Source organism: Pavona decussata, unplaced genomic scaffold, assembly GCF_977016875.1.
Source record: "Pavona decussata unplaced genomic scaffold, jaPavDecu1.1 SCAFFOLD_396, whole genome shotgun sequence".
Taxonomy (NCBI): Eukaryota; Metazoa; Cnidaria; class Anthozoa; order Scleractinia; family Agariciidae; genus Pavona; species Pavona decussata.
This window is the reverse complement of record NW_028145767.1, coordinates 314,345-332,500: the sequence shown is the minus strand read 5'-3', so window position 1 is coordinate 332,500 and position 18,156 is coordinate 314,345. Positions and strand designations below refer to the sequence as shown.

At 42.8% G+C, this 18,156-nt stretch overlaps 3 protein-coding genes and 1 pseudogene across 3 annotated transcripts; all 4 read right to left on the bottom strand.

The window, feature by feature from the left end:
- Positions 1-1,159: 1,159 nt before the first annotated feature.
- On the bottom strand, positions 1,160-1,507 carry LOC146451136 (uncharacterized). The gene has a single exon (XM_085099567.1). It carries the CDS (start codon positions 1,505-1,507, stop codon positions 1,160-1,162), a length of 348 nt encoding a protein of 115 aa, XP_084955693.1.
- A 312-nt stretch (positions 1,508-1,819) lies between these two features.
- Positions 1,820-4,162, bottom strand: LOC146451135 (uncharacterized). Its single transcript, XM_085099565.1, has 3 exons — positions 3,254-4,162; positions 2,722-3,067; positions 1,820-2,175 (listed from the first exon to the last, which is right to left on the bottom strand). The coding sequence occupies exons 1-3, from the start codon at positions 4,160-4,162 to the stop codon at positions 1,820-1,822; spliced, it is 1,611 nt and encodes a 536-aa protein (XP_084955691.1).
- A 21-nt stretch (positions 4,163-4,183) lies between these two features.
- On the bottom strand, positions 4,184-5,485 carry LOC146451134 (uncharacterized). Its single transcript, XM_085099564.1, has one exon. It carries the CDS (start codon positions 5,483-5,485, stop codon positions 4,184-4,186), a length of 1,302 nt encoding a protein of 433 aa, XP_084955690.1.
- A 5,458-nt stretch (positions 5,486-10,943) lies between these two features.
- Positions 10,944-12,519, bottom strand: LOC146451133 (uncharacterized; annotated as a pseudogene).
- Positions 12,520-18,156: the final 5,637 nt, after the last annotated feature.

Sequence of the window (18,156 nt, the reverse complement as noted above, 5' to 3'; positions counted from 1 at the left end):
TATTATAAATGTACTGAGATATCACAAAATAATGTTAACAACTATCAATTGCGCTTGTGAAATCAACACAAACACCACAACAAGTTGCGAACGGTTTTATTCGAGCAAAGTGAATGTACAAAAATTCCTATCAACATTAAAGTTATTCAATGACTCTGAAGAAAGTGAAACAAAGTCTTGTGGGGAATGTGTTAAAATAAGGCAGAAATTTCCCTGACACACTAAAGAAATTCACCGTTTTGCAGTTTACTGTTTAACTTGTTTATTTCGTCTTCGTGCCAACCAACCAAGTGCCTTTTAGCGAGCACGTGTGTTCTAAAAACGTGAAAAACTATTTCCAAAAATGGTCATAAAATCTGACGCGTAATGCAAACTGGGGAGTTTACGACACCCTCCCCCTAGTAAAGGGCTGAGAGGCGGCTTTAATACAATTCTAATCGTCTTCAAACTCGTTCATTGCAATTCCGATTATCCGGTTCCTTGCCGCACTCTTTGCTGCTCGTCTAGGTTGCTGCCTCGGTTGAAACTCTGGCGCATCTGGATTCAAAGCTGTGCTGTGTAGCCGGGGTGGTGCGCCTATCTCCAAATCCACAACCAGTTGAACAGGGCGTTCTACAATGTACCCGTTTCCTGTCAATATCTTGAATCCTCGCAGAATGCCATCCCTTCCCTTGATGTGACTTTCAACTCTTCCAAGTTTCCACTTCCCAGTGTTCTTAATGGAGTCTTTAATTAAGACCATGGACCCTTCTGAGGGAACCGCCATTTTTTCAGTCACCGGCGTCTTAGATCTCTCCTCCAATGCATGAAGATACTCTTTAACCCATCGCTTGCGCAGTTACAGTCGGCAACTCTTCAAGTAACGCAATCTTCTCGTGACATCGCTTGTGTCATCTAAAGTGCCAAAATCTTCTTCAAGAAAAGTCGCAGGTTTTCCTCTGATGAGGATGCTGGGTGTAACTGTCTGCTGCTCAAACTCTTCACCTATGTAACACAACGGTCTGTTGTTCGCAAAGCATGCTATACCTAGAAGTGTTTCCTCTAGTTCTGCATAAGTGAGCAATACTCTACCAATAACCTTTGAAAGACAAGACCTCACGATGCCAACCATACGTTCAAAAAATCCTCCCCTCCAGGGGGCTCTGGAGAGGTTAAACTTCTACTGAATCTGCTGTGATGCGAGGTAGTTGTTCAGATCTTCATCTTCTTGCAGAGTCTTGAGCCATCCTTTAGTCGCTTTGAACGTCTTCGCATTATCGCTCACTATCAGTCGCGGGGCACCTCGTCTCGCCACAAATTCCTTCAATGCTCGTTTAAATTGCTCAACAGTCATATCCGTGCACAATCTTAGGTGAATGGCACGAGTGCAAGCGCAAGTGAATAAAACTACATATGCCTTCCCAAGGTTACTCCCTTGTGTCTTGTGGTACAATGGACCAATGAAATCCACTCCAGTTGAGGAAAATGGATCAGTTAACTCTGCTCGAAATGACGGTAGAGCGGCCATCGGTGGTGCAGACAATGCCCTCGCTCTGAACTTCTTGCAGTGATTGCAGCTCAACCTTAGCCTTCAGGTAATACGTCGCAATTGTGGAATCCAAAACCTCTCTCGCACCTTGTTCATTTTGGACTGAACTCCCCAATGCAGATTCATCTGGTGGCAATGTTCCACGACCAACTCCGCCAATCTGTGCTTTTTTGGCAGGCACATCCGGTGGTAGTCCGGGACTCGCCCGTACCAACGCCAGATCCCCACTGAGTCCCTCTTGATGGGCACATCGGTTCTTTTCTCACATCCTGACTGTGCTAACTTGATCCACTACTGCTCAGCTTGTTCAATCTCAAAAGTGGTAAGGGGGCCACGTGTTTGAGCCACCTTCCGGCAGTTGCCAATAAATCTTCTAATGAATGCTGTGATCCTTAGAAGCTTCCAGTACTTGTGCTTCTGGGTAAGTTCCTCGGCCAAGGTTTCTTGTGAGTTCTGATTTCCCTGTTTTTGGAAAAGTGCAGCATCCTTTCTCGGTAATGCCTCAGTTTGAGTTTCTGCTGTCTCCTTGACTTCTACCTTCTCCGGCCATTCTTCGACGCTGGTCAGCCATTTAGGACCCTTCAGCCAAAACTGATCAATTCTCGCGGGAGTAACTTCCCTGGTTCCCAAGTCACTAGGATTCTCTGCTGTCGGGACGTAATGCCACACAAAGGTTCCAAGATCCTGTATCTTTGCCACTCTATTCCCGACTTACTGTGACCATTTTCCCTTGTGTTCCATTCAGTAGAGTACAGTAGTGCTATCCACCCATGCGTGGGTCTCAGCAAACGTGTTGGGGTCAAGTGCCTTAGTGGTATGATTCAGCAACTTGGCAAGAGTGAGGGCGGCAGTGAGTTCTAAGCGTAGAATCGACGTGTTCTTAGGAGCAATTCTCGATTTGGAAACCAGAAGGTTTTAACTCACAGAACAATCCAAGTACTTAGCAACAACGTAAACAGCTGCACACACAGCTGATTTGCTGGCATCCGAAAATCCGTGTAACGACAGTTCCCTTTTGTTGTAGTAAACAACACTTCTTGTAATTGCAAGGGTTGGCCGTTTCTTTAAGCCGCTGATCCACTTGTTCCACTGCTGCACAATTTCATTAGGAAGGGGCGCGTCCTACGAGATCTTCTGTAAACAAACGTCGCTAAAGATAATCTTTCCAGTAATCATAACTGACGAAGCTAAACCAAGAATGTCATAAACACTGTTAAATGCCGCTAGCATCTTCCTCTTTGTTACTGGCTCTGCGCAGCATGGTTTAAAATCAACAAAGATTGTGTCTGTCGACTTGTCCCACTGGGTGCCTAGTATTCTGGCCCTTTGATCCTCTTTCTGTGATCTCTTGTTCTCAGGTGTACTTTCAAGGGTGGGTACATTGCTATGCCACTTGTGTAGTGTGAACCCTCCTTTGTGCATGATGTGTGTCGCTTCCTCCTTAAACCGCATGAGGGCTTCCACCTTGTCGCTCCCATATTGTATGTCGTCAACATAAGTGTCATCCAGCAGCGCCTTAGCTATGTCTGGAAATTCTTCCTGGTGTGCCAATAAGTGTTTCTGGAGAGTCGCACCTAAAATGTAAGGGCTAGGTGCTGCACCGAAGATCGCTCGCGTAAAGCGATACTCAACCACCTTTCGCTCGTCCAAATTGTCAAACCAAAGTACTCTTTGGGCATCACGATCATCCTCATGAACACAAATCTGGTGAAATGCTTCCTATACGTCTCCAGTGACGCATAATGTCTTCAACCGATTACGAAGGAGAATGTCAAAGAGCCGGGGTTGTAGAGCTGGGCCGGTCTCTAGGCAATCATTCAACGAAGGGAATTGCTGGCTGGTCTTGGAGGAGCAGTCATAGACTATGCGCATTTTTGTAGACTCAGCCTCCTCGCGAATGACAGGATGATGTGGAACATAGTGCACGATTTCTCCAGTGGGCTGAGTAGCAGGCTCAAGTATTCCTCTATCAATTTGTTCTCGCATAATGGTTTTGCACTCCACCAGTTTGTTATATCTCTCCAAGCGCCTTGTTGTTCCCCAGAGTCGTGCCATTGCTAGCCCCTTGTTGGTTGGGAGCGGACCATGGGAAAGCTTCCAAGGCAGTCGTGTCTCATAAAACCCTTCACTCTTGAACTCGATTTGGTCCTTAAAGTCTTGGTGGAATGAGGGGTTGAGAGTATCGGTATCATCCAGACCAAGCACATCCATGGAGCACAAGCGTTCAAACTCACTTCGGCTCGAGGTTAAAAGGAATTCCTTCTCCACACCACCTCTGTCTGAAATAAGCCTCCCATATATGATCCATCCCAACATAGTGAATTCCGCTCCAGGGTCAGTGTCAGGGTTGTTTCCGAGAATTGGTGGTTCTGTTGAACGGATGCGCTGGTAATCTGCTGCTCCTAGGATGTTATGTACAGGAAGCTGGTCTGCCGATTCTTCTTCATCACTCAGTTGTAGCTTCCTGAGTCGAGGGTACTCCCGTTTCAAGTCCTTAATTCTTGGATTAGGTAGAGATGTCAACACAACCTTCTCTGCATTGATACAATTAACAACAAAGGTGAAACCATCCACAAAAGCAGACTCAATATTTAAGGAGTAAATATCCACTCTTCTTGTAACTGCTCCATACATCTGCTCAATGCATCTTGTCTCCTAACGGATCGGTGAGATTTCCAGCTTTGTAATCAGGTCTGAGCACACATACGAACTTCCCGCTCCCGTGTCAATCATGATTCTTGCTTCCTGTCCATTGACCATTGCTCGCACTGTGGCATGTAAGGTTGAAGTAGACCGAGTTGAAGCGCTCATGTTCTTTTCTGTTGATGCAGTAACACTACCTTGCTCGGGAACAGTTGAAATTCTTCTTTCACAAAGAGATGTATGATGCCGCTGACCACAGTGTTTGCAAGGTCTTGAACGGCATGCAGAAACAAGATGGTTATCACCAGTACAGTTGTAGCACAAATTCTTCCTTCGTATGAAGTCTCTTCGGGCAGCGACAGCCAACACCTTTGTACAGTTCACAGATGAATGGTTTGTAGAACCGCAGTAAACACATCTATTTGTGTTGGTATATCTTTGTGAGCCCTGCATCATCAATTTTTCTGCGTTTCGCCTGCCATCTCCAGATCCGCTTTGCTGTTTGCTCTTCTCTTCCGTTCGAAGAGGGTTCCGGTCAACAAACTTACGCAGAGCTTCCAATAGCTGTTCAAGTGTCCACTCCTCCAAGTTCTCATCTGTCTGAGTGATAACTTCCCGTACCGGTCCAAGCTTGTCCGTCAGTGTGTACACGGCGCTCTGAGCTGACAACAGCTTGTCCATTGTTGACAAAGTTCGTACAAATCTCGAAAGCTTGTTGTAGAATTCGTGAACCTGGTCGAGTCGACGAATGTCCGTAATTCTGTGTAAGCTCTCCATTTCCTTAATGAGCGCTTTGTGCACCTTAAAATCCTTGCCATAGGAGGTCTGCAGAATTCTCTTGGCTTCTTGGTAACCTTCTACAGTGTGCGGAAGCCCAAGTATGTCCTCACGTGGTTGGCCCCTTACGAGTTCCAATAAATAGTTGAATTTGCTGATTTCCGATATTTTTGCACCGTCCACTTCCACTTCAAATTGGTTCCAGAATCGAAGCCAATCCTTGTAATCGCCGTGAAATGGAGTGATGGTATATCGCTGAAGCTTCACCGACTGTGTTGCTGATGAGCCAGGAGAATCGCTATTTCCCGCTCTGGCGTCTTTCTCCATCTCCAATTTCTTTTTCAGCCACTCTTCTTCTCGTTGTTGTTTTCTAATATGCGCGGCTTCAAGTTCCTTTTGTTCCGCCAGTCGCGCTTCCATAATTTCCTTGTTGATGGCTCGCTGCTTTTCGTATTCTCGCTGAACCCCTTTGTCCTCCTCCCGTCTACGTCCGTCACCCAAAGACAACTTAATTTGTCCCCGAAGTTCTCGAAACATCTGCAGTAGACCAATTTTTGATCTGATCTAACGTGTGTTCGCTCTCCAACATATGCTCCCCTGTCTCGTCGATTGAGATCTCCAATTTGCGAATAAGCCCGCATATCTTGTTGTAGCAAACTTCCAAGTCTTCGTGATCGCAATTTTCCCAGGTTTTTGAAATTTCCTCCAGCTTCAAATTCGAAAATTCAAACAACTGATCGTGTTTCGATGTTAAAGCCACTTCGATCTTGAAATCTGAGCCCACCAAACTTTGTGTTTGAGAGGATTGTAAACAACTCGCCTTGTGTTTTCCTACCGAAGTTAAAGTTCGAATAACGACCTAGTAACGTGTGAATGTACCTTTTCTCGATGAATTATTACAACTGTTCCCTCGTCGCTTGTTCTCAACCGAAAATTATCCACAATTATCCAAGATTCGTCGCTTTCTGTGTTCTCGGTCGAAATCTCCAACTCGTGTCCTCGCAGGGTCGCCACTTTCAGTGTGGGGAATGTGTTAAAATAAGGCAGAAATTTCCCTGACACACTGAAGAAATTCACCGTTTTCCAGTTAGCTGTTTAACTTGTTTATTCCGTCTTCGTGCCAACCAACCAACGCGAGAAAAACGCAAGTGTTACAGTACAAAATCCAAAACCAAGTGCCTTTTAGCGAGCACGTGTGTTCTAAAAACGTGAAAACCTATTTTCAAATATGGTCATAAAATTTGACACGTAATGCAAAGTGGGGAGTGTAGAATGTGTGGAATGTCACCAGGGAATTCCATGTGCCCAACACCTAAGAGTTCATATAACTACTGAATATGTAAAATAACTCACTTGTGGATTAAACGTTTTACATGCATGGTCTCATCATGTCTCTTCGATTCGATATGGTGTCAGAAGTAAAAAATCAGGAGTAAAATCCGCATCGTCCGGTTACGTTCCTGGATATAATAACAGCCCTCAACATGGCAGATGGACTTCGAAAACCCGAGCCGCTCAGTTTCGAGGAAAACGTCGCGCTAAACAGGAAAAACTTCGTACAAGCAGAAGAAATATTTATCGCCGCTGCACATGGAGACAAGAATAACAAGAGAAAAGCGTACATCTTCTTGAATCTAGCTGGAAGAGAAGCGATTGAGAAAGAGAAATCGTTCGTCTACGCGCCCGCCGTAATGGACGGTACTACTGTTCGCGTCCCGGCAGAATCTCGCGAAAGTATCGCCGTTCTAAAACGCAAATTCGCCGAAATCTGCAATCCTCGAGGGAATGTCATTATGGAAAGGCACAAATTCAATGCAAGAGTACAGACAGAAGGCGAACCGTTTCAGTCTTTTGCAGCCGATCTCAAAATCCTGGCAAATACGTGCGAGTATGGAACTTTGAAGGATGATCTCATTCGTGACAAGATAGTATGCGGAGTCGCTTCTTCGTATGTCAGAAAGCAGCTTTTGAAAGAAAGAGCTCTCACATTCGATCGCGCTATTGAAATCGGTATTCTTAACGAGTTATCCGACAGAGACAACATCGAACTCGCAAGCAAAGCCGTATCTACTAAACTGAGAAGAAATCCACAGTATTGGCAAAAATGGCAAAGGCCGGAAATTTTTCCCGAAAGAAGCCGAATCGAAGCCCGACATTCAAAATTGCAAGAATTGTGGAGGTGAGCATGCACCCAGACAGAAATCCTGCCCAGCTCACGGTAGAGATTGCCTTCACTGTGGAAAGCCCAATCATTTCGAGAAAGTCTTTCGCTCCAAGCGTTTCGCAAGACATTCAAGCACTCGACGAAGCTTCACTGCTCAACAACCAAATCGCAGGCATCACATCAATGAAGTCTCTCCTGAATCCTCAGCCGAGTATCTTCACGAACAAGACGAAGATGATTTGTTTGTTATCGATGCTGTAACTGAATCTCCAAAGTCGAAACCCAAGCGTGATATTTACTGCACAATGGAAATCAATGGCAAACAAGTTGAGCTGAAAATTGACACTGCCGCCAAATGTAATGTCATCACACTGGATCTATTCAAAAGGATTCGTCGTGATGAAGAAATCAATAAGTCAGGATCAGTGCAGCTAGTTGCGTATGGTGGAGACACATTCACTACACTGGGTACAGCAAATTTCGATTGCCATTTGGAGTCCACAGATCGCATCCTGGAATTTCATGTGGTGGACAAACCAGTATCACCGCTGCTTGGTCTCGTAGATTCTTTAAGCTTGAATCTCATACAATTACACAGTGAAGTCCATGAAGTTGACACTGCTGACGCATTTCCCACAACAATGCTTGACGAATACAAGGATTTATTTCAAGGCGACCTTGGCAATCTACCCGTCGTTTACAAGACGAGACTCGATCCCAATGCAATTCCTGTCGTCAGACCAGCCTGAAAATTACCTCTTGCAATGGAAGAAAGTGTCAAGAGAGAACTCTAGAGGATGGTTAAGATTGGAGCAATTACTCCCGTATCCGAGCCGACCGAATGGGTTTCACAAATGGTCGCCGCGAAAAAGAAAGACGGCAGCATTCGTATCTGCATCGATCCGAGAGATCTCAACAGAGCCCTGAAGAGACCTCATCATCCCACGAGGAAGGTTGAAGATGTTGCTTCACGCATGCCCAATGCCACGGTATTCTCTACGCTTGACGCAAGGAGTGGTTTCTGGTAGATAAAGTTGGATCATGAATCATCGCTGCTCACCACTTTCAGTACTCCATTTGGGAGATACAGATTCCTCCGCATGCCGTTTGGCATTACCTTAGCATCAGAAGTCTTTCAGAGCGCGATGGAAGAACTGTTTTCTTGCTACCCATGTGCTATCATTGTGGATGACCTGCTAGTTTGGGGCGAAGGAACTGTCGAACATAATGCTAATCTAAAGAGGGTACTGGAGAGTTGATTTGAAGGTAACTCCAAAGAAATGCAAGTTCCGCCTTGATCGAGTTTCCTATGTTGGCCGTCAATTTACAAAGGGTGGTCTCAAGCCTGATGAAGCTAAAGTTACTGCAATTAAAGATATGCCATACCATGACGGCCCAGACGCATTGCGCCGATTTCTTGGCATGATTAATTACCTGCACAAGTTCATCAGCAATTTCAGTGAGAAGACGGCACCACTACGCGAATTGTTACGAAACGACACACTCTGGAGTTGGCAGACACCGCAGCAACAAGCGTTTGAAGTTCTGAAGGAAGACATCTCTCAAGCACCGGTCCTAAAGTTCCTCGATCCCTCAAAGCCTGTCACACTGTCTGTCGACGCCTCAAAGAGTGGTCTTGGTGCTGCATGCCTGCAAGATGGGTTCCCTGTGGCGTACGCCTCACGTGCATTAACAGAAGCCGAAACTCGGTACGCACAGATCGAAAAGGAACTGCTTGCTGCGTCATTTGCATGCAGAAAGTTTCATGATTTCATCTATGGTCGGGAGGCAATCATCGAAACCGATCACAAGCCTATTACTGCAATCGTAAAGAAGCCTCTTCACACAGCCCCTGCCCGTCTTCAACGTATGCTCCTACAACTTCAGAGATACAATTTGAAGTTCATTTACAAGAAAGGAACAGAACTTTACGTGGCAGACACGCTGTCACGCGCCTACATTAATGAAGAGCCTGGCGCTGAAAGTCAAGATCAACTCGACGTCATGTGTTTCACTGCAATCTATCCTGCACGCATGGAACAACTACAGAAACACACCCTTGCAGATCCCGTCATGCAGAAGGTAGCCCCCTTCATCGTAGATGGCTGGCCATCAAAAAGTCAAGAGCGTACCTCCGGAAGTTAGACCCTATTTCCCGATGAAAGATGAGTTAATTGTTGACAACGGAATCATCATGAAAGGTCTCCGAGTTGTGGTTCCACAGACGCTGCGTAAAGAATATATCGAACAGCTCCACAAGGGACACCCTGACGTAGATGCTACAAAGAGAAGAGCACGATACATCGTCTATTGGCCCTCCATGACGCTCGACATCGACTCTGCAATAGCCAAATGCCAGCCCTGTAATAGTACCATAGCCCACCAACAGAAAGAACCGCTTCCTATTCACCTGGTCCTAGACCTCCCTTGGTCCTTTGTGAGCGCAGACATATTTGACTGGAATGGAATGCAGTACTTAATTCTCGTCGATTCCTAACTCCGGTTGGTTTGAGATAAACACCCTCCGTGATTTGTGCTCCAAAACTGTGATTAGGAAGATGAAGAGCCACTTTGCTGTCCACGGGATTCCATGCAAGCTGCTCACTGACAATGGCCCTCAATTTGCGAGCAGGGAATTTGAAAGCTTCACCAACGAATGGGGTTTCGAACACATTACTGGCAGTCCGTACTTCCCCCAATCCAATGGCCTCGTAGAGAATTCAGTTAAACAAGCCAAGAGGCTGCTGGAGAAATGCAAGAAAGATGGATCTGACCCCCTGCTTGGTCTACTCAACCTCAGGAATGTCCCTAGAGACCAAACCCTAGGATCACCAGCTCAGCGACCGATGTCTAGAAGAACCAGAGGTGTTCTTCCTGTTGGGAAGAAACTTCTTGCCCCCAAAGCGCTCGACACCAAACATGTATCTTCACATCTTGAGTTGAAATGCCAACAGCAGAAAACCTACTATGATCAGCGTGCTCGACCTCTACCACCTCTGAAAGCACAGCAGGTCGTGAGACTTCAGACCAACAAGGGTCATGAGAAACCTGGCGTTATAAAACAACCCGCTGCACAGCCGCAATCTTACACCGTACAGGTCGAAGGAAAAGAGTACCGCAGAAACCGCAGGCATCTCCTGGCTGTTCCAGAACCAGTTCCTGCTCAGCGTTCTGTTCCTGAATTTCCTGCTCCTGAATTTCCTTCTTCACCACCTGTGACCCCTCAAGATCGCCACCAGACACCTGAGAAGTCACCAATCTCTAATGCCCAGCAGTTCCCCACAGGGACGCCTGTCAGATCCCAGCTTAGGACGACCACGCCAGATGTTCCTGTGTCCGGAAATCACGATGCTGAAAGGCCACGGAGTCGTCATCACCAGGTCTGGAAGAGTTTCAAGACCGAACTTAAAGTTCAAAGACTTTGTCACTTGACAATTTAAGGACTGAACTGTATTTGACTATTCAAGGACCAGATTTATTAACTATTGAGATAGCACTTTAAGAATATTCAGTTTCTTTCCTTGTCATTAGTTTTCGAAGACTAAATGGTGGAATGTCACCAGGGAATTCCATGTGCCCAACACCTAAGAGTTCATATAACTACTGAATATGTAAAATAACTCACTTATGGATTAAACGTTTTACATTTTTACATGCATGGTCTCATCATGTCTCTTCGATTCGATAGGGAGTTTGCGACAGTCTATCTTTAAACGATTCTTTAAATGACAATAAACATTTTCAGCTTTAATTATCGCCGTTCAAAACCGTAACTATATAAAATTTGAAAAAGTTGACTGTTTGGTCAGAATCTAATTATTGTAATGCTTTCTAATCAGAGTCGAAAGCCACTACTTTTAGTCTTTTGTACCTCTTTGGAGAAGACTTCACCTCAACTTCTTGGATTGCCAACGTCGCAGATTGATTGAGACTGTTACGTGATAGAAATGCTAAATTGACCTCCATGAATAACGGCGCCCTTGAAAAGCGACATCGCTTGTTGGTGATGTTCTGCCGCCGAGCTAGCTGAGGGAATTTCAGTGGAGCATTTTCCAACTTGAGATGAATTCGATTTCTCTAAGCTATGCACATTCCCAAGCATCAGTTCACTCAAAGTACGAGACACTTTTACTAGCTGTTTTTCAGAAACTACGGAATAATTTGTCACACTTTGAAGATTTTTATGTCCGTACAGTTGAATAATATCTGTCGCTGGGATGTCGTTGTTTGTGAAAGTTTGGATCATTGTTTTGCGACCGCTATGGTTCTTTACATTGGGTCCCAGCCCGGCTTTTTCTGCCATTTTCTTTTTTATTAATGAATTTAGCTTGTTCACACCAACGGTTGACTTTTTTGAAGCATGGTTTAAAATAATTTTATCACAATTGTTTCTAATCTCGCAATCTGATTGGTTAATTTTCCGTTGTCGATAAGAGTCTAGACAACGCTGCTCGCGTCAATCAGCGCGCGGAAATTTTGACAGTTATTGTAAACATTTTCCTTGACGTTGATATTGTGGTAAAAAACAAAGCGAGTGTGGTTTAGCGTTGTCTGCACTCTTATCGACAACGATATTCGTCATCACAGTGGCCAAAATTTGTTGTGGACTCACGAGGCGAACATTTAAACCACTGTGATGACGAGTATCGTTGTCGATAAGAGTACAGACAACGCTAAACCACATTCGATTTGTTGACGTATTTTTTACCGTTATTAACTGCTAGATAAAATGGCGCGTTGGTCTCGTTCATTTTCCGACGGCCTTTTCTCCGCGTTGAATTTGTAAACAGCGACGGAACCTCTTTCACTTCTCTGAACCGAAAACATTCTCGGTTTTATTTGCCTGACATCTCTGGGATTTTCTCCGGTTCGAGTCTTAGTTTGTCTCTCAGTATATACTAAAAATTCCTCGCCATTTCAACCCATTTGTAGTTTGGCGCAGTTAAACATCGCCCCAACACATGTCTCGATGTTCCTTACAACCAAGGAGACCGAAATATACTGTGTTGCTGAACCAAATTGTATTCAGTAGAGCCTCAGGAGTTGACTTTTTTAACAATCCTTTGTCATACAGCAGTCTTATGCCGTCCTCTGTGTGGGGAACTGAAGCGTTTGGTTTATCGCCTTTGCCTTTCTTGCCTTTGCCGTTCATGCTTTTTCAAACTCGACGTCTCTCATAATGCTGTAGCCGTAATTCTTCTTCTTTAAATATCGTTTAAAACTGGCCATCACAGCACGCAACGAATTAAGTTCGTTATCTTCGTTGTTTTCTTTCTTCCGTACAGTTATGATAAATATACAACACTGGAGAAATCGCGTATTAGCTATAAAAATTTACGATACTACGATACCTTCGATAAGTCCGCCGTGAAAACTTCTCGGTGTGTGTTTGTTTACCTGTAGCCATGTTAAAGTTTGCGATTTCCTCGACTTCTTGTATGTACAAGATCTCTGTACACGATCTTGTGTGTACACAATCTCTGTACACAATCTTGTATGTACACGATCTCTGTACACGATCTTGTACGTACACGATCCTGTACACGATCTTGTATGTACACGATCTTGTACGTACACGATCTCTGTACACGATCTTGTATGTACACGATCTCAAATGTACACGATCTTCTCTGATCAATCAATATATAATCAATAAATCTTGATTTAAACACGGTAAAATCCATCAGGAATATAAAAATTAGAAATAACCTAACTATCCTAAACAAAATTCAATACCTGACTACAACTAATCTAACTAAAACCTGTTTTTCATGAATGCCGTGTATACTAGTACTCTAGCATTAAAAATGAACATTAACTAATCTTTTAAATTGACTAAGAGATCTAGCTTCTCTCACATGACAGGGCAGGCTGTTCCAGAGAACTGCTCCGCTATAAGTAAGGCTGTTTTTCATGAAATTAGTTCCCGGAAACGGGACAAATGGTTTGTTAACAAAGTCCCTCAGGGAGTAACGCGTTTCATTTCGTTTAACAAATTTAGATGATAAATATTCAGGAACAAGACCATTTAAAGACTTTGTATACCATTATGGCTTTCTGTATTTGAAATTGAGTGCTCAAGTCTTTTCAATCGAGTTGTCTAATTAAACGGTTAGCATCAGCATCATAGCTAGAAAAGGTTAAAACGCGAGCGGCACGGTTCTGAAGCTTCTGTAGCCTGTCAAATAATGTTTTACCACAATTACCCCAGACAAGATTGCAATAATCGAAATGAGATTGAATGTACACGATCTTCTTGTACACGATCTCAAATGTACACGATCCTGTACACGATCTTAAATACGATCTTGTATGTACACGATATTGTAATGTACACGATCTTTTATGTATACGATCTTGAAAACAACCTTGTTTTTAGAGGATCTTGTTAACGATCTCAAATGTACACGACACGATCTTGTATACGATCTTGAATGTACATAATCTTGCATGCCATGTATGTACACGATGTATATACACGATCTTGTATGCGGTACACGATAGATAGATATGTACATGATCTGGTATACTATCTCATGTAGACGATATCTAGACGAAGGGTCAATCAAAGGAGCACGTTGTTGAGAACGTGCTCGATACTCTTCATTTTATGCGATCGCGTACGTTGTTAAGAACGTGTAGGATATACTGGTTCTTGTTAACGATCCCCAGATGGCAGCATTGATCCAATTTTTTTTCTGAAAATCCCCAATCTTCTCGTTGAAATGCCCAGGTAACTAAAGCGATCGATGAGGAAAACAACTTCGTGTAAGAAGGCATCAAATTCGCCCGGCTGGTCCTGTTCGCTAATATTTTTCTGCCCAATCAAAAGCGAGGATTTCAAACGCTTCTGGAACTGGTTTGGTAAGAGTAATTGCCTAGGGGCTCGTCTCGTTCTTTCAGTAAACTTTCGCCCGCGTCCGACTTTCGCCCCCACGAAAATCCCTTTTACCCGACTAACTGCCCCTGGGTCTCCGAGGATGGCGCGCTCTGGTGATGAGTTAAATTTAAGTTTAATAATGCTTTGCCATGCTAGTATATGAACAATAAAAAAAAATGAAATTACAAAACTTATAAAAAGCGCATGACCGAAGAATAATTGGGAGAAACTAAATTCCCATACAAAGAATATTCTTCAAAAAAAAAAAATGTAAACATTCCAAAAAAAATAAAAATAAAAAAAAAAATTAAATGCAGCTAAAAACTAGCTGAATTAAATTACCTACTAAAATTGATACTAAGAATTGTGAAGTAAAATTTACAAATGGCCCAAAGCTAACCTAACGAGTTACACCTGATTTAAATGACACAAATGATCTAGATAGGATTTAAAACTGCTCAATGAAGATGCATGCATAATGTTTGTTGGAATACTATTCCAGTCTGTTATGTAGCGATTAAAAAATGAAAATTTAAAGTAACTTGTACGTGTCTTCTTAGGTCTTATCTTGAAATTATGGTTCTTACGCGTTTTCGCTAATGCATTAAAATCAAAAAAACATGTGAGGATCTATGTCACAGTGTCTGAAAGTAATCTTGTACATCTGCACTAAGCAGATAAACTTTCTTCGTGACTCAAGCGAAGGCCATTTTAAGACCCCAAGTCTCTCCTGATATTCTTTCTCTGATCCGCAAATGACTCGAGTAGCTCGCCTCTGTATCGACTCTATACTTTTGATGTGTTTCACTAAATACGGATTCCAGACCTGACAACCATATTCCAAAATTGGACGCAAAAAAGTCTTATATGCTGTCGAGACTCCTTTAGGATTGTTTGAACCAAAGGTTCTCCTTATCAAACCTAGAACTTTATTAGCTTTAGCACAGATATAAGAAGAAAAAAGAGAAAAGAAAAGAAAAAAAGATGCTATGAGCTTATGAGCTTATGCTAATGAGCTTACGGTGAGTTGAAATCACCAATGGCTTATCATTAACGGCAACAAGAGAAACCGTTTTGCACCTTTGCGTGTTATAATGCATGGTCGGAATGATCTTTTTTCACACGTGTGGAGTTCCAGCAGTCATGGGGAGAAAAACAGAATCCCAGACATTGCGGTTTGTGCAGATCGAACGCGCGAGGAATGCTCCCGTTTTGTCCACGCGAACGGTAATCAGTAACGAGGGTTCTTACGCTTTTTGTAAAACATGGTTCTTTTGCTCGAACAGTAACTCCAGGGCACAGACTTAATATAACTGATATGAACCATTCATAATAGGCAACTGGGGCGATTTAGTATTTTAAAAGAACATCGAATCAAAGAACAAACGCAAACAATTCCTGTCGCGACACAGAGTTTGGAACATATTTGTACTGCACAAAAATGTGACAATTTTTATTGTAGCACAAGCCACGCTACACACTGTGTTTTTATGAACGTTGTAATCAGTAACAAGATCCCATTAAACAAAATTCGGAGTCTTTTTTCCACAAAAAAAAAAAGAAAAGTGATACAACTGTACATTGATGATATAAACAAGTCATCGTCTCCGCGCGTTGCATTCGAACGTCCCTAAAATGGAAGAAGAAAGAATAGTTGATAAACTGGAGTGCGAGGCTGGTATTCCTCTCAAAAAGAGTTGTTAAGATTTGGGACTACAGAGCAGTGTTACTGTAAACTACATTTGTACTCGACAGAGCAGCTATGCGAAACGCAGAAGCAAAATATTACAAAGCAGAATATTACAGTAAGCTAGATCAGTATCCTGCCCAACAGATAACAACAGCTCACGGAAAAGAAAGCTGACTACTCAAGTAGAGCAGAATTGGTTATTGCGATATTAATTAGTGCAAGCAGAGCATTCTGCTCGACAAGCCAAAGCAGAACCTAAGTTAGTGTTCATAGCGCGAGATTATCCATTTAATGTTCTGCTCGACAGATAACAACAGCTTATTAAAGAACTGACTACCCAAGTAAAGCAGTTTGCTCGACAGATAACAGCAGTTCTGGGAATCTCTCGGCTACACAAAGTGCGCATTAGTGCCTTGCGCTGAACAGAGTTTCAACAAAATCGCAAAGACCAAATTCGAGAAATTTAGCGCTTTCCAAATTTAGGTCATAATTTATGTAAAAATTGTAAGCAAACTTTAAACGGTTATATCTAATAAACTATGAGATTTATTCCTTTATTTTGGGGATCTTTATAACAGATAGGTCCTTATAAGTCAGCAAAAAGTTTTAGGGCCTTGTAAATGCGCGCGATTTCGAGCAACGCAAACATATAGAAATTATAGTTTTAGCAATTTGTTGCCGTTTGTCAGCGTTTCAGAGTCCTTCTCACAAAAAAAAAGCATTTTCTTAAAAATTCGTAGTTTTTTTCCTTCAAATTTTTTCAGGGCCACAATTGATTAACTAACTCCTCGGATTCTGAATTTCATGGTCATTGAAAAACTGTGACATTATCTTCTATTAGCCCAAACTTGAGTAAACATTGAAGATTTTTAGCGTTTTGGCTGAGTTTGTGCTTTGGGAGTTTTCTATTGTTTCGAGTTTGTCATGATACAGCGTTCTTGTTCAGCACGCGTGCAATGACCACGCTTGCCTGACTTCCGAATGCTCACCGAGATATGATAATTAGTATGAAAAAATAGAAAGGATAAGGATAAAGACGTTGCGTGACGGGAACACTTTTCTGAACTGCTCTAAACACTTAACGGAACTTTCACTATACTATGATTTAAATACAGTCATTGCAGACCTAGAGAACTATTCAATTTAGTACTCGACTTGAGACAAGTTTTACAAAATCAATATATCTACGCACAGAGCAAGTTACCGATTTAACTCACATTCATTGTAGCTGAAACAAAATTTTCACAATACCAATATGATTCCATTCTCTTTCCTTTCCTTTAGGTAAATGTTGAGAGTTTACCGAACATTTTTCCCTAGAAAGGCCATTTTCACGATGGCGTCACTTGACTACAACTACCAGAATTCATTTCGTTTTCCTTTTCAAATTCAAATTTTTTAATCCCAGTGGAAGCAAAGAACAATAGCTCTAATTAGCATGAGAAAACAATAAACTGAAGGATTCTGGTAGTTGTAGCTCGGGATTAAACTTTCGATGCGAAGCGGACGGGCAACGGGTAATCCCGAGCGAACAAGATAGCTCTATCTTGCCCGCTCGGGTAGCCAATCACAGCGCAGGATTTGATTCATCTTGCCCGCTCGAGGAGTCAGCCATGTAATAAAATTTGTAAATAACTTAATTTGATTTATTTTGTAATTGTAATTAATGTAATTTAACAGAGAAGAGCCACCCAGTGGATCTGTTAATAAACTATTATTATTATTATTATTATTATTATTATTATTATTATTATTAAAATGTGGTAAGAAGAAAAAAGTGGCACACGAGTCGCAGTCGCATACGGCGATTTTAGCCATTTGAAGGGTTCGGCGTTGAACGTTCACTTGAGCGAAATAGAAGACGCTCCATTCACGTTCACTCGAGCGTCTTCTATTACGCTCGAGTGAACGTTCAACGCCGAACCCTTCAAATGGCTAAAATCGCCGTCTTCAACCTCAGGAACGACAACACACAACATTTAAGGTAAAAATACGTTCATTTTGATGTTAAATGAGAATATCTATCGCAATCTAGTACGATAATACGAGGATTTTCGATATTCCCATACATTGCCTCTATGAATTCAAAATACAAACGGTCACATAGTTTGTGTGGGCCCCCTGTGTTGTGGGGAGTGCATAATAATAAAAACCTTAAAACCTTTGTACATCTGCGTAGCCACGTAGCCACTCTTTTAAAAATTGCCCACTTTGTATATGATCTACGTAGCCACGTAGCCACACTTTTCAGGATTACTTTTGGAGTGGCGGGGAGGTTTGAACAGTGGAGTCCACAAGGTGCTTGGGACACTTCAATTTAGGCAGAAATGCGGTCACTGGGGTACGTTGAAGGACTATTTATATATGGCTACGCGGCTACGCGGCTACGCGGCTACGTGGCTTCTCACACAAAGAATGAGGCATAGTCGTACAGTCATGTACTTCTAAGTGGCTACGTTGCTACGCAGCTACGT

Excerpts from the sequence above, each read along its gene's own strand:
- LOC146451136 (XM_085099567.1), bottom strand. The coding sequence starts at position 1,507 with ATGGCCGCTCTACCGTCATTTCGAGCAGAGTTAACTGATCCATTTTCC.
- LOC146451135 (XM_085099565.1), bottom strand. The coding sequence starts at position 4,162 with ATGTATGGAGCAGTTACAAGAAGAGTGGATATTTACTCCTTAAATATT. Across the intron at positions 3,068-3,253 it reads CATTATGCGTCACTGGAGAC|GAAGAATTTCCAGACATAGC; the intron begins GTATAGGAAGCA and ends TTGGCACACCAG. Across the intron at positions 2,176-2,721 it reads CAGTGTTTATGACATTCTTG|CAGAGAATCCTAGTGACTTG; the intron begins GTTTAGCTTCGT and ends ACGTCCCGACAG.
- LOC146451134 (XM_085099564.1), bottom strand. The coding sequence starts at position 5,485 with ATGTTTCGAGAACTTCGGGGACAAATTAAGTTGTCTTTGGGTGACGGA.